Source organism: Ranitomeya variabilis, chromosome 8, assembly GCF_051348905.1.
Source record: "Ranitomeya variabilis isolate aRanVar5 chromosome 8, aRanVar5.hap1, whole genome shotgun sequence".
Taxonomy (NCBI): Eukaryota; Metazoa; Chordata; class Amphibia; order Anura; family Dendrobatidae; genus Ranitomeya; species Ranitomeya variabilis.
In genome coordinates, this window is record NC_135239.1 from 31688235 (window position 1) to 31705085 (window position 16851).

Below are 16851 nucleotides of genomic sequence, written 5' to 3' on the forward strand. Positions count from 1 at the left end.
TCTGTACCAGTGTGTCATTGACAGTATGTTTACTATAAGTTATATCTGTATTTTGTATGTAACCGTTGTCATGTACAGCCCCATGGAATCAACGGTGCTATATAAATAAGATGTGCTGGAGTAGTTACATTTTCTTGCCACCTTCCTTCTGCACTGCATTGGCGAGACCACATTGGAAGCCTCCACCCGCTCTGGATTGAAGGCGTATTCCCATCTCCAATATCTTATCCCAATACGTAGTAGGTGTAATAATAAGAATATTAGCAAATACCTCCAATTAGAAATGTAGAATAGTTCTTCTGATTCACTATGTCTCTTTCCTCATGTGCAGACATTGCAGGACCTTAGGTAACCATGGCTACGATCGCTAGCAACCAGTTAACTGTCACTGCATCAGTGGTCATAACCATGGATACCTAAGGTCCTGCAATGCCTGCACATAAGGAAAGACATTGTGAATCAGAAGAACTACAGTTGTGGCCAAAAGTATTGACACCCCTGCAATTCTGTCAGATAATACTCAGTTTCTTCCTGAAAGTGATTTCAACCACAAATTCTTTGGTATTATCTTCATTTAATTTGTCTTAAATTAAAAAAAAACACAAAAGAGAATGAAGCAAAAAATTGATCATTTCACACAAAACTCCAAAAATGGGCCAGACAAAAGTATTGGCACCCTCAGCCTAATACTTGGTTGCACAACCTTTAGCCAAAATAACTGCGACCAACCGCTTCCGGTAACCATCAATGAGTTTCTTACAATGCTCTGCTGGAATTTTAGACCATTCTTCTTTGGCAAACTGCTCCAGGTCCCTGATATTTGAAGGGTGCCTTCTCCAAACTGCCATTTTTAGATCTCTACACAGGTGTTCTATGGGATTCAGGTCTGGACTCATTGCTGGCCACCATAGAAGTCTCCAGTGCTTTCTCCCAAACCATTTTCTAGTGCTTTTTGAAGTGTGTTTTGGGTCATTGTCCTGCTGGAAGACCCATGACCTCTGAGGGAGACCCAGCTTTCTCACACTGGGCCCTACATTATGCTGCAAAATTTGTTGGTAGTCTTCAGACTTCATAATGCCATGCACACGGTCAAGCAGTCCAGTGCCAGAGGCAGCAAAGCAACCCCAAAACATCAGGGAACCTCCGCCATGTTTGACTGTAGGGACCGTGTTCTTTTCTTTGAATGCCTCTTTTTTTCTCCTGTAAACTCTATGTTGATGCCTTTGCCCAAAAAGCTCTACTTCTGTCTCATCTGACCAGAGAACATTCTTCCTAAATGTTTTAGGCTTTTTTCAGGTAAGTTTTGGCAATCTCCAGCCTGGCTTTTTTATGTCTCGGGGTAAGAAGTGGCGTCTTCCTGGGTCTCCTACCATACAGTCCCTTTTCATTCAGACGCCGATGGATAGTACGGGTTGACACTGTTGTACCCTCGGACTGCAGGGCAGCTTGAACTTGTTTGGATGTTAGTCGAGGTTCTTTATCCAACATCCGCACAATCTTGCGTTGAAATCTCTTGTCAATTTTTCTTTTTCGTCCACATCTAGGGAGGTTAGCCACAGTGCCATGGGCTTTAAACTTCTTGATGACACTGCGCACGGTAGACATAGGAACATTCAGGTCTTTGGAGATGGACTTGTAGCCTTGAGATTGCTCATGCTTCCTCACAATTTGGTTTCTCAAGTCCTCAGACAGTTCTTTGGTCTTCTTTCTTTTCTCCATGCTCAATGTGGTACACACAAGAACACAGGACAGAGGTTCAGTCAACTTTAATCCATGTCAACTGGCTGCAAGTGTGATTTAGTTATTGCCAACACCTGTTAGGTGCCACAGGTAAGTTACAGGTGCTGCTAATAACACTAATTAGAGAACATCACATGATTTTTCGAACAGTGCCAATACTTTTGTCCACCCCCTTTTTTATGTTTGGTGTGGAATTATATCCAATTTGGCTTTAGGACAATTCCTTTTGTGTTTTTTCATTTAAGACAAATTAAATGAAGATAATAATAACAAAGAATTTGTGTTTGCAATCATTTTCAGGAAGAAACTGAGTATTATCTGACAGAATTGCAGGGGAGTCAATACTTTTGGCCACAACTGTATACTACATTTCTAATTGGAGATATTTGCCATTATTAATTATTATTATTATACCTTGTACACATTGGGATAGGATCTTGGAGATGGAAATACCCCTTTAACCCATTTGCACAGCAGCGTTGTACTTTCTGCTTAGAATTGAAACTGAAGGGGAATGTTGGGGACACGGACATCTGCCTTGTGACAAAGTTCAGCAGTTTTATAACAGAAATCAGTGCTCACAAGCTCCATTTAAGTAAAACAGAGCAAAAAATCATGATTCATTAAGACATAATTAGTTAAAGCAATACTTTGTGTGCGAGTAATCAAGGTTCAGAGATTTTCGGCTTGAATACATCATTAACCTTCTTGCTGGCAGACGTACAACACTGTGAAATACGGGCTAATAAAGATCCCGTAATACGGCTCTGTCACTTGATTAGTTCACATCTTCTTTTTCCTTGTTTTTTGCTCAATAATGTGACCGAAATCAGAAGGTATTTAACCCCTCAGCAGCCGCTATGGCCCATCAAGAAGACGAGAATCCTACACAGGACATCGGTAACTGATCTGAACTCATTGTAGGGGCTTAGATTTTACTAAAAGTTAATTAGAAGACGGCAGGAATGAAAAAGGTTAATAAAGTAGTAAGCAAAATTATGCCAAATGTTTTTTTCTTGGCATTGGGGCCTAACAGTCACTGACTTAATCAGACTTGATCAGCCCTGGTAGAGGCAGTTGCGGACCACTCCTTCCAGATGATGACCGCTCCTCCTTAATCTGTCAGGAGAGATCAGTATAGGTACAAGACGCTACGTGTTCCCTCCGCTAATATTCAGCAGCTTCCTGCCAGCAGGGGGCACTGTACAGGAATGTATGGGAAGTAGGCTGCAAGTGGGGGGCACTTACTTTAATGTGGACTGGACTAGATGACAATGCGGTGTCAAACCCCGCCGCAGAGAACAGGCACAACAGGCGTGGGTAAGGATTTACAAGGATCTCCCTATATCTCTGCAGCTCCATATTGGATGGGTGGAGAATGGGCTCCGATCACAGATGTGGAAGGAGCGGTAGCAGAGAGGAACATGTCACAAGTCAAACTGAGGGTTATTTACAAACTGAGAAGGATTTATCGCTAAGAGATTAACATTGCACTAGTTTGGCAACGCCCCCTCCTGTGATAAGCAGCTCACCGTCTATACACATTGTACATACACAGCCTGGTGTGGGCGGGGTTAGCTTTCTCAGCTCTGCTTCATTCTAAATCTAAAAGCTTTGATTGTGTCAGAACGACTGTACCAAGTAATGTAAGTGATACATCGCTGGAATCAGCTTCTGCTTGCCTACATTACACTACACTCATATGACTGCCCCCCCCCGAGGAAACTAAAGCAAAACGTACGTCGGGACCCCAGTGCAACACCTTGGCTTTACAGCATAATAGTACATGGGCAAGAGGCAAGTTTGGTGTGTGCTATTCACATTTATCACACCATGCTGTATGTTTGTGTGCCTCTGTACACGCATTTTTGCACTCCTGACATGAACATCAGGTGGTTATCACTATTAGACAGGGCAAGTATTACATATACTGCATTGAAGGCTGCCTTTTTAGGTGATATAGTAACCTTGCTGACTTCCCCGATGTACTACAAATTCCAGAAATACACACAACTTACGCCCATGTGTCTTATATTATAATAATATACTCTATCTTGTAAATTGATTTGCACCTTATGACCCTGTTGGCTTCCTAACATGCTGTATGCATATTCTGTTGCCCGCCTGTTTTTATAACTATTATCTGGATATTTGTATACTTGTTTGTGTGACTCTAAATAAAATATTGTGTAATTTTTGGTAAAACAAGACTTAGAATCAATTTGATGACTTATCCGTGTATTGCTTTTCAGGGTATATAAGCTCCCAATGTTCTATATTCTTTATCCAAGAAGTATCGTTTCTCCTTGCGGAGAGTGACATGTTAAGCATGTCGAGGTGAGGAGACTTAAAGCTATATTCGTTAGTTAGTCTCACATGAGGTAGCAAAAACCTGCTGACAGATTCTCTTTATGCCGTATTTTAACTTCTTTCCTATGAAGTTTTCTAAACTTCACCATGGAATAAATGAAGTGACATGTCATTGGATTCCTCATGAAATCTGCTCCAAACTTGACACGGCCAAGTAAAAAGGATGCAAAAAGTTGGATGGAAAATAACCTTTAGAATCCCCCTCAAAGCTTTTCAAGAAATCCAACCTCTACCACCCTTCCCCCTCACTTAGAGTTCCTTACGTGGATTCCTTATCAGATTGTTCCACTTTTGAATATGCACTAATTGCACTGGCAATTCCTATATGATCAGGACTGAGCATTATCCTCTGGGGAGTGGACACCTGAATATGCACTAATTGCACTGGCAATTCCTACATGATCAGGACTGAGCATTATCCTCTGGGGAGTGGACACCTGAATATGCACTAATTGCACTGGCAATTCCTACATGATCAGGACTGAGCATTATCCTCTGGGGAGTGGACACCTGAATATGCACTAATTGCACTGGCAATTCCTACATGATCAGGACTGAGCATTATCCTCTGGGGAGTGGACACCTGAATATGCACTAATTGCACTGGCAATTCCTACATGATCAGGACTGAGCATTATCCTCTGGGGAGTGGACACCTGAATATGCACTAATTGCACTGGCAATTCCTACATGATCAGGACTGAGCATTATCCTCTGGGGAGTGGACACCTGAATATGCACTAATTGCACTGGCAATTCCTACATGATCAGGACTGAGCATTATCCTCTGGGGAGTGGACACCTGAATATGCACTAATTGCACTGGCAATTCCTACATGATCAGGACTGAGCATTATCCTCTGGGGAGTGGACACCTGAATATGCACTAATTGCACTGGCAATTCCTACTTGATCAGGGCTGAGCATTATCCTCTGGGGAGTGGACACCTGAACATGCACTAATTGCACTGGCAATTCCTACTTGATCGGGACTGAGCATTATCATCTGGGGAGTGGACACTTTTGAATATGCACTAATTGCACTGGCAATTCCTACATGATCAGGACTGAGCATTATCCTCTGGGGAGTGGACGAAGTTTCCAACGGCAGCAAGCAGAGATCTTGAAAACCACGTGCAAGTGACACAAAGTTGTATAACTTTCTTAATGAATAAGCTTTACTTGCTAAAATTGGACTAAAAACAAAAAGTGAGAAAATACACTTCCCACGCTGATGGAGCATTTAGGAAGGTTTCCGCCCCACCATTCTGCAGCTTTTAAGCCTCACCTTGCTGTGCCGCCGCTGCTCGCCGTCCACCTCCTCTTCATTCTCCTTAAACTCCCAGGACCCTTCGGAGGAGTTCAGACACAGCTTGGGGATTTTGATTTTCTTCTGCATTACGTGGCTTTCCAGATCAGTTTTGTTTTCTTGAAGAAAATAGAAAGCACATTAAACAGATTAGACTCGGCTTCTCTTGAAGATCAAAATGCGCTTTGTGCGGCAAACATTAAAAAGATGCCGAGAATTCGCCAAGACTTATTTTATGTCTCTACAATGGAGATGGAACAAAGGACGATGTGTATCCAAGTGCGGATGATTTCACTATTCAACCTTCCCGCAAAACTTTTCTTGAAAGAATCTATTTTCTCTAGCTAAAGTGTGCCGAAAGTGGCACAAAGCACCGCGACAACATCTCAACTTCCAAGAGCCTAGAAAAGGAGTGTTCTCTACTGCAAGTAATAAGCGTGTGCAAAATCTGCCGGAAGACACAAAGATATGTCCTCGATTATCAGCGGGACACGAGGACTGTTCTCCAGGGTACCCCCCCTCTTACACTAATCATGGCCTCTGAATGTCACATTGGGGGCTCCTTGTACCCCAATAATCCAGTTTACAATGTTGTGTACGTAAACATCGGCGTAAACCTTTAGCCACAAAAATTTAATTTTAGGCCAAAATCACACGTGCAGTTTTGGTGCAATTATCTGAGCCACATCCTGGAGTTGAAAAGAGAAGTACGAGACCTTATTATTCCCCCATTTGGTTTTGGCTGAAAAAAAACTGCACCAAAAACTGCATCTATGAATTCATACTGAAGATATACCAAGCTACATGTTCTAGAATGCTGGCTTAAAGGGGAATTCCGATCTCCAAGATCCTATCCCAATAATATTAGCAAATAACTCCAATTACATACAGTACAGACCAAAAGTTTGGACACACCTTCTCATTTAAAGATTTGTCTGTATTTTCATGACTATGAAAATTGTACCTTCACACTGAAGGCATCAAAACTATGAATTAACACATGTGGAATTATATACTTAACAAAAAAGTGTGAAACAACTGAAAATATGTCTTATATTCTAGGTTCTTCAAAGTAGCCACCTTTCGCTTTGATGACTGCTTTGCACACTCTTGGCATTCTCTTGATGAGCTACAAGAGGTAGTCTCCGGGAATGGTCTTCCAACAATCTTGAAGGTGTTCCCAGAGATGCTTAGCACTTGTTGACCCTTTTGCCTTCACTCTGCGGTCCAGCTCACCCCAAGCCATCTCGATTGGGTTCAGGTCTGGTGACTGTGGAGGCCAGGTCATCTGGCGTAGCACCCCATCACTCTCCTTCTTGGTCAAATAGCCCTTACACAGCCAGGAGGTGTGTTTGGGGTCATTGTCCTGATGAAAAATAAATGATGGTCCAACTAAACGCAAACCGGATGGAATAGCATGCCGCTGCAAGATGCTGTGGTAGCCATGCTGGTTCAGTATGCCTTCAATTTTGAATAAATCCCCAACAGTGTCACCAGCAAAGCACCCGCACACCATCACACCTCCTCCTCCATGCTTCACGGTGGGACCAGGCATGTAGCGTCCATCCGTTCACCTTTTCTGCGTCGCACAAAGACACGGTGGTTGGAACCAAAAATCTCAAATTTGGACTCATCAGACCAAAGCACAGATTTCCACTGGTCTAATGTCCATTCCTTCTGTTCTTTAGCCCAAACAAGTCTCTTCTGCTTGTTGCCTGTCCTTAGCAGTGGTTTCCTAGCAGCTATTTTACCATGAAGGCCTGCTGCACAAAGTCTCCTCTTAACAGTTGTTGTAGAGATGTGTCTGCTGCTAGAACTCTGTGTGCATTGACCTGGTCTCTAATCTGAGCTGCTGTTAACCTGCGATTTCTGAGGCTGGTGACTCGGATAAACTTATCCTCAGAAGCAGAGGTGACTCTTGGTCTTCCTTTCCTGGGGCGGTCCTCATGTGAGCCAGTTTCTTTGTAGCGCTTGATGGTTTTTGCCACTGCACTTGGGGACACTTTCAAAGTTTTCCCAATTTTTCAGACTGACTGACCTTCATTTCTTAAACTAATGATGGCCACTCATTTTCTTTACTTAGCTGCTTTTTCTTGCCATAATACAAATTCTAACAGTCTATTCAGTAGGACTATCAGCTGTGTATCCACCAGACTTCTGCACAACACAACTGATGGTCCCAACCCCATTTATAAGGCAAGAAATCCCACTTATTAAACCTGACAGGGCACACCTGTGAAGTGAAAACCATTCCCGGTGACTACCTCTTGAAGCTCATCTTAGAGAATGCCAAGAGTGTGCAAAGCAGTCATCAAAGCAAAAGGTGGCTACTTTGAAGAACCTAGAATGTAAGACATATTTTCAGTTGTTTCACACTTTTTTGTTAAGTATATAATTCCACATGTGTTAATTCATAGTTTTGATGCCTTCAGTGTGAATGTACAATTTTCATAGTCATGAAAATACAGACAAATCTTTAAATGAGAAGGTGTGTCCAAACTTTAGGTCTGTACTGTATGTAGTATAGTTCTTCTGATTCACTATGTGGCTTACACCATTTGCAGGACATTGCAACAGCTTCGGAATCTATGGTTAAGACCACTATCAACTAACCGTCACTATATGAGTGGTCATAGCTATGGATACTTATTAAGATATTGCAATGCCCTGCGCATCTGGTAATAATCATAGCTAACCAGAAGAACTATACTATATTTGTAATTTGAAACCTACAAGAGAAAAGAAGTAAGCAAAAACCCGGATGTAACTAAGTTAAAAAGCAAAAGTGTATTTAAATAACAGAGTTTTTAGTAATACTGTTTTTTGATCAAAAAATAGCACAAAAGCCATCCCACCACGTCAAGGTAACTCTGATCAGGACAGTCCTACTCTGTCTAATATTAAAACCTTACCATGTGTCAATGTTGACCTCAGTGTGAATAAGGGCAGACAAAAGGACTGTGCCCAACCAGGGAACACCAGACTGGGGAAGACTTATACAATCTCTAGCTCAGGAGAGGGAGGCCACACCCCGGCTTGCACAAAATGCAAAAATCCCAAAAAAAAAAAAGGACACAAAAATTGAGCTTAACTTGAGTTGGTACACATGCAGACGTTAAACGCATGTTCACATTGACCACAAAACATTAAAACCTACAAGAGAAAAAAAGTAAGCAAAAACCCTAATGTAACTAAGTAAAAAAGCAAAAGTGCATTTACATAAGTTTTTAGTAATACTGTTTTTTGATTATATTTGTAATTTGAGTTATTTGCTGCTCTTATTATTATTAATAATGATAATGCTACACCTAATACATATTGGGATAGGATCTTGGAGATGGGAATACCCCTTTAAGTTGCACCTAAAAATTGGTGTACATTTTTTGCACCACATTAAAGGGGAACTCTGATTTAAAAAAAAAATGTTTTACCCCTTTGTTATCAATTTGTAACGTCAGTATACTGTCCGCAGTAAAATACTCATCAGTCTCAGCCTTCAGCCATTTCCAGAGATGCTTGGCCCTCTCTCCTGCATCATGTGACCACTGCTCAATCTTCCTAGCTCACACTGAAGACTGTCAGTTTCTACTTTCTTAAAGGGGTTCATTGGACTTATAGGCGTATTCCTATCTCTAAGACCCTATCTTAATATGTAGCAGGTGTAATAATAATATTAGGAAATATCTCCAATTAGAAATCTAGTATAGTTCTTCTGATTTGCTACAACGCTTACCATGTTCAGGACATTGCAGCAGCTTAGGTATCCATGATTACGACAACTCATACAGTAACAGTTATTTGCTAGAGGTCGTATCTATGGATACCCAAGCTACTGCAGTGCCATGCACATGATAAGTGAATCAGAAGAACTACACTATTTCTAGTTGAAGGTATTTGCTAATATTATTATTATACCCACAACTTATTGGGATAAGATATTGGAGTTGGAAAACCCCTTTAAAGCTGTAAATGATTTTGAGCTGTTAATTTAAAGGGATATTTCCATGTCATACATTTATAGCACAACCACGAGTTATGCCTGGTCTTTCTGATAGCCGAGGGTCCCAAAGGTGCAACCCACAGAGGACCATAGCAAGCATTATACAAAAAAAAATCCCGCCAATCGATTCTTCCATCTCATTTAAAGGGGTTCTCCAAGAATGTAATAAAATAGTACACGTCCTAGGCATGTATCAGGACAAGCTGCAGTCTGAAGAAACACTGATCCCGAGACCTATGTCTAAACTGACAGAGGAGCAGCATCGTAAGCGCACATAGTAGTGAGCAGCCAGAGCTGGGCTGTGACAGGAGTAGAAATAAATCATCTCTTCGGCTGACTGGCACAGACAACTGGGGGAAAAAATCCTTTGTCTTCAGTCAGCAGAAAACATTTATTTCTTCTCCTGTCACAGCCGCGCTCCAGCAGCAGCGGTACATGTGCTTACGATGCAGCTCCTCAGTCAGCTGAGACGCAGGTCTCAGGATCAGTGTTTGTTCACACTGCAGCCGCTCCTGACAACTGACTAGGACAAGTTGCTGTTTGAATTGTGTGATGGGGGAGAGGGGGCACTTCAATAATTTAGTGGAGAACCCCTCTAAAGAACAAAAGACAACTTTAAGGGAGACTCAAGTCATTAATTCATGAATCGAGAGGGGTTCACGCCAAAGAAAACCTATTGATGGATCGGGTCCGTATGGCGTGAAGTGAAACCTGGGCAGAAAGGGTCGTCATGGCGCATGCTCGGTCCTGGATGTTGGACCCCCGGCTATCAGACAGTGTTGGGGTCTTTGGGTCACAAAGTGGCATAAAAGGTGGCATCGTGATAGGACGCCGCCGCGCGAAGACCCCGATGGTCCAAACTTATTACTACACGTTTACCCCCCCACAAACAAGACTGGCATCAGCCTGCATGCCCATGTGAACGTCAGGAGCGATAATGAGGGACAATCGTGATATAACATGAGCTGTCGTGACTTATGACACATGATGGTGCTCACCTGCTAGGATCTGCGCCCTCTGCAGCGAGCTCCTCCCCGCGGCCTCCTCCGGTACTCGGTGCACACCTTCCTCTTATCGAGGTCCTCGGCGGAGCTGGGCAGGACACCGGGCAACCGGGCGGCGGGCTGCACACGTTATCTTCCAAAAAGCGGACTACAGCGGACGTGCTCCGCCCGCTGTCGGGCCCCGCTCGGCAATCAGCCACCAAGCGGTTGCCCTGGCAACGGAGGATGCGGCGACAAGGCGAGAGCAATGGAGCGCCGAATCCTCGAGAGCCCGCAGAACCCCCGGCTGTACTGCTCTCACAGACCGGCACTGTAGCTGGGGGACTACAGGTCTCAGCACGCTGGGCAGAGGAAATACACACAACCTCCTCTTGTCAGTATAAAACGTGAATAGTTTATTTTGATGGATCTCCTTTTGCTTTTCATTCAGGAAATTATTTTTATTTTATTTGTTCGTCTCTTTAGTATCTTTTTTTTTTACTGTTTTATTCTGTTATTTATTATTTTGATTAATTTCCCGTGCAGATTTTTTAATGTATTTTTTTTATTTATTTTGCAAACTTTTCTTAGCCGGAAATATTTTTCACATTATTTATTTATTTATTTATTTATTTATTTTTCTTGTTCTATTTGTTTGAGTAGTTATTATATATGATGTAAGATGAAGCCTATACATTCCCACAGCGGATGTGGTGGTGGTGACAGTGATCCACGAGACCGTGAGATTTCCGTCCTGAGGGACGTTCCTGCCGCCGAAGACGCCGATGGTGTAATGTGAATAATGTCATGCGTCTGTTACATACATTGTGTCAGGTGAAGTGTAGACTGTGTCCTGCGGGTTTATGGAATGTGTTGTGATACGGTAACGTAAAGGCCATGCATGATGTGGGCAGTGTACGGTACAGAATAAGTGGAGGGTAGGACACGGATTAGGATTTAGGACATAAAATAGTGACCGTCGTTACATGATGACAAGAGAGTAAGGTATAGTGTGTAGTGTAAGGAAGGTCTGCCCAGCAACAGACAGCAGGGTCAGAAGTAAGTGGACTAGCCCATAGGGGGAGGGTTTAGTCATCGGAAAAGGACTGTGCTTCCTAGTTAGAGTTAGTGAGTTAGACAAGGTCAAGTTCAAGGTGCAGTTGGGCGGACAAAGAAAGTGAGGACATATTGTTCTAGGAGGTACCACATTTGTTGCATGAGCTCCAGACTCATGCAGACAACTGTATTTTCGGCCTAAGTATAATCTGTCAAAACATCAGACAGCGCTCGAACCCATGCTATTCGATGGGGATGTGCACATATCTGATTTTTTCCTCAGACAGCACGCACACCTCCGATAATCGGATCATCTCCGTGTCTACGCGCCCTCAATGCATTCCAGGCTAATTTGCTCCTGGCTTCGGAGCTTGATTTCTCAGCTCGGTAACATCTGATTATCTCAAAACTGGTGTGTTCAACCTAGAAATGAGCAAATCTCTTGAAATTTAGGCAGGTTCAATCGTTTTCGTCCAAAAGATTCGATAAGGTCAGAATATATTCAGTCCGAATAGAAATTGCCCTGATTTATTGAAAGGGTCAAACAAAAACAAAAAAATGACACTCCCCTTTCTTTATTACTAAGCCACCACAGCTCTCCAGGCCTCTGTTTTTTCCATCAACCCCATTTGGTGCTGTACCCTTAACCCCTTCATGACCGTGGGATTTTCCGTTTTTTCGTTTTCGTTTTTCGCTCTCCTCTTTATTTTTCCGTGAATTTGGCCATGTGAGGGCTTATTTTTTGCGGGACGAGATGTACTTTTGAACGACGTCATTGGTTTTACCATGTTGTGTACTAGAAAACGGGAAAAAAATTCCAAGTGCGGTGAAATTGCAAAAAAAGTGCAATCCCACACTTGTTTTTTGCTTGGCTTTTTTGCTAGCTTCACTAAATGCTAAAACTGACCTGATATTATGATTCTCCAGGTCATTACGAGTTCATAGACACCTAACATGACTAGGTTATTTTTTACCTAAGTGGTGAAAAAAAAATTCCAAAGTTTGCTAAAAAAAAAAAAAAGCGCCATTTTCCGATACTCGTAGCGTCTCCATTTTTCATGATCTGGGGTCGGTTGAGGGCTTATTTTTTGTGTGCCGAGCTGGCGTTTTTAATGATTCCAATTTGGTTCAGATACGTTCTTTTGATCGCCCATTATTGCATTTTAATGCAATGTCGCGGCGACCAAAAAAACGTAATTCTGGGGTTTCGATTTTTTTTCTCATTACGCCGTTTAGCGACCAGGTTAATGCTTTTTTTTATTGATAGATCGGGCGATTCTGAATATGTGTAGGTTTGATTTTTTTTTATTGATTTATTTTGATTGGGGGGTGATTTAAACTTTTATATTTTTTTTATTTTTTTCACATTTTTTTTAACTTTTTTTTTACTTGTGCCATACTTCAATAGCCTCCATGGGAGGCTAGAAGCAGGCACCACTCGATCGGCTCTGCTACATAGCAGCGATTTATATGCAGCAGAAATGCAGGTGTGCTGTGAGCGCCGACCACAGGGGGCGCTCACAGCAGGCCGGCATCAGTAACCATAGAGGTCTCAAGGACCTCTATGGTTACCATCCTGACACATCACCGACCCCCGATCATGTGATGGGGGTCAGCGATGATGTCATTTCCGGCCGCCCGGCCGGATGCGGTAGTTAAATGCCGCTGTCTGCGTTTGACAGCAGCATTTAACTAGTTAATAGCAGCGGGTGAATCGCGATTTCACCCGCCGCTATTGCAGGCACATGTCAGCTGTTCAAAACAGCTGACATGTCCCGGCTTTGATGCGGGCTCACCGCGGAGCCCTGCATCAAAGCAGGGGAGCCGACATCGGACGGTATAGTACGTCCGATGTCGGTAAGGGGTTAAAGGGGTTGTCCACTCTATGAGGCTGCCGTCACACTAGCAGTATTTGGTCAGTATTTTACATCAGTATTTGCAAGCCAAAACCAGGAGTGGGTGATAAATACAGAAGTGGAGCATATGTTTCTATTATACTTTTCCTCTATTTGTTCCACTCCTGGTTTTGGCTTACAAATACTGAGGTAAAATACTGACCAAATACTGCTAGTGTGACAGCAGCCTGAGTCTGCAGACTTTTGAACCTGCACAGTGCGCACTGTCAGGATTCTCCGGTGCCGGGAGCGGGCAGTCATGTGAGTTCAAGTATGCGATTTACATACTTCTGACCACATGACCATACTGACTAGACATGTCCTCGTTCAGTACGCTTGCATTGACCGAGGCTGCGCATGTCTAGTCAGCATGTGACCCTATGTATGCAAATTGCATATCGGCAGTCATGTGCCCGCCCGGGTTTCGGCACCAAAAAATGCTGACAACATATACAGTTAACGCTGTGAGGATTCACATGTCTGCAGTCGCATTGTGTGAGCCCCGAGCCTGGACAAACGCTATAAACTGACCTTACTGCCGAATGGAACGATGGATGAACAGAAGATTGGGGAGCTGGGGTGTGCAGGAACAGAAAAAGAAAGGTGAGTATAAGGCTACGTGCACACGTATTCTAGAGGTCTGCGGATTTTTCTGCAGTGGATTTGATAAATCCGCAGGTAAAAGGCAATGCGTGGATTTACTGCAGAATAACCGTGGATTTTGTGCGGATTCCACCTGCGGTTTTACACCTGCGGATTCCTATAGAGCAGCAGGTGTAAACCGCTGTAGAATCCGCACAAAGAATTGACATGCTGCGGAATGTAAACCGCAGTGTTTTTTTTCCGCAGCATGGGCACAGTGGTTTCTGTTTTCCATAGGTTTACATGGTGCTGTAAACTTATGGAAAACTGCTGCAGATCCGCAGCAAAATCCGCAACGTGTGCACATACCCTTAAGGCCAGTCTCACACGTCCAGATAATTCCGGTACCGGAAAAATCGGTACCGGAGTTATCCGTGTCCGTGTGCTCACGTGGCACATCAGTGTGGCACACGGGCGGCAGCCGTGTGCCGCCCGTGTGCCGACTGGGTACCACACGGACTGTGCAGGAGACAGTGCTACAGTAAGCGCTGTCCCCTGCTTTGGGTGCTGAAGCCGCCTTTCATTTATTCTCTCCAGCAGAGAAGGAATGAAAAATCATTGTTTTTTATTTTTTTTTGCGGTTGAAATAAAGTTACCATAGGGGTGGAGCCGCATTTTCATCACTGTAATGAGTGGTACCACGTGACTGCTCATACAGGACAAGCTGCGGTGCTGAGAGGAAGCATCGAGGGAGCTGGGTTTTTTTTTTTTTTCCAGCGGGCGGGCGCACAGGGGGTGGGAGGGGGGAGGTGACAAGGATCTTTATTTTAAAGACAAAAATAATAAAAAAAACATTGATTTTTCATTCCTTCTCTCCAGCGCTTACTGAAGCACTGTCTCCTGCACGGTCCGTGTGGTACTCAGTCGGCACACGGGCGGCCGCACGTGTGCCACACTGATGTGCCACGTGAGCACACGGAAACGGATAACTCCGGTACCGATTTTTCCGGTACCGGAATTATCTGGACGTGTGAGACTGGCCTAAAGTTGTTTTTTTTTTTTACACTATTTTAACCCCTTTCCAGCCCTCTAAGGAATCCAGAAATGTGGCCACCATTTTGCCGGATTCACGAGAACCACATCCCGAGTAGATTCTAGAACATGGAAATTTTTGCGGAAATTCATGACGAATTTGATTCCTAAAAAATTGATTGTTTCACCATTAACTAGGCCTTATGCAGCCAGACCCCTGGTATCAGTAGCAAAGAACATCTTTACAGGTTCCCTCTAAGGTGTTAAACTGTGTCCAACCTTTACTGCGTCTCGGAACGTCGGCGGTGATGGAAAATCTCCAGGTTAGTAAGCGAGGTGAACATTAAGCAACCTGTGAAATCCTTTGTGATTGCGGTGTCTATATTTGGCTGCGCATCCCTCATCCAATTCTCCATGTTTTCTGTACCTAATTTGGTTTCGCTCGCTAACTTCACCATCGCGCGATCAATACAGCTCACTGCCAAGCGCACAAATCTGAAGACACAACAGGAAATTGATTTGCAGCAGCCATTTACAACTCATAATAATCTGCCTTTCCCTATTAACGTTATAAGGCGTCACGTTTTTCTTCTTTTTTTGGATTTTTTTTTTAGAATCACAGATCGGCACCTGCAGAACAGTCGTCAAGTTTTAATGTAGCACTGAAATAAATGGATTTTAGTGTTTAAAAAAAAAAATCCAAAAAGGAAAAATAAAAATAAACAAAAGTGATATTCTTTCTCAGTTATGTGCATTGGTGGGAATTCGGGTGTGGTCCACATTCACATAAAAACTTCTATAGTGGAGATTCTATCCAGGGTCTTTAAGGTATGGTTACATGTGTCGTTTTTGCAGCTTTTTTGTTGGCAGAAAAAAAAAAATACCACACCCTGAAGATAAAAATCTCCACTATAGTTGCTTTGTGAATGTGGACCATCCCTGCATTCCACAATGTAAATAACTAATAAAAAGAGGGTGACTATCACATTTATTTTTATTTTTTTGTCATTTTGGAAAAAGTTTTTTTTTTTTCTGCAACAAAAACAGCAGGAAAAACTCTGCGTAATATATTTGCATTTTTGCTTCTTTTTTTTTTCTGCAGCAAAAGCAGCCGAAAAACGATGCGCAAAATAATTACATTTTTGAGTCAATATTTAAGAACCTGCTTACAAAAAGCAGGTTTTGCTGCGCTTTTTTTGTTGTGCGTTTGTTGCTTTTTTGCTGCATTTTTGTTGTCTCTTGATCATGCTGATAAAGTTTATTCCCCCCCAAAAAAAAATATCACGATGCAACATTCTTAAGATTTTTGCATCAAAAACACAGCAAAACCTGACACTTGCCTTTTTTGCTGTGTTTTTGCACTTAACCATTGTTTTCTATGGGTGAAAAAATGCTGCAAAAACGCTGAAAGAAGTGACATGCTGCAGCTTGCAAAAACGCAGCGGTTTTCCAAATCAGTCAGGACTCAGGAAAAAAAAACCTAAACAATGTGTGTGCATGAGATTTCTCATACACTTTGCTGGTACTGTAAAACATAGCTTAAAATTTGCATTAAAAAATGCAGCAAAAATGCAACATGTGAACACAGCCAAAAAAAGAATTTGTGCAACCAATGGATGACTGACTCTGACCCCATACAAACCTCTTCATCTCCATCCAGCAATTTATATAAAATGGAACATTTTAGCCATAGTGTTTCATGTAGAATCTCTACAGGATAAAATAAAAAAAGAAAACATAACATGAGCAAAGATCAGCAGTTTTGGAAAACTCTGAATATCAATTCTGGTATGAGAAAAATTTTGGAAATCTATTTTTTATGAGAGTTTTGTTTGGAAGAGTTTGTCTTTCCATTCAGCATATTCCAGGGTGTATGCGCCAGAA

At 42.6% G+C, this 16851-nt stretch overlaps 2 protein-coding genes across 4 annotated transcripts in view; both read right to left on the reverse strand.

Annotated features, from left to right (window-relative positions):
* The window catches only part of BEND5 (BEN domain containing 5), a 38019-nt gene extending 27395 nt beyond the window's left edge, over positions 1-10624 (reverse strand). The window contains exons 1-2 of one of the 2 annotated variants that reach the window (XM_077278446.1): positions 10418-10617; positions 5399-5538 (exon numbers count right to left, since the gene is read on the reverse strand). In XM_077278446.1, coding sequence (XP_077134561.1) covers positions 5399-5509 — 111 coding nt within the window. In that variant the 5' untranslated portion in view covers positions 5510-5538; positions 10418-10617. Of the gene's footprint in view, positions 1-5398; positions 5539-10417 lie in introns of both variants that reach the window. The other variant, XM_077278444.1, reaches the window with a different exon arrangement.
* The window catches only part of AGBL4 (AGBL carboxypeptidase 4), a 1613281-nt gene that overhangs the window by 412864 nt on the left and 1183566 nt on the right, over positions 1-16851 (reverse strand). The gene's annotated exons all lie outside the window — the stretch shown is intronic.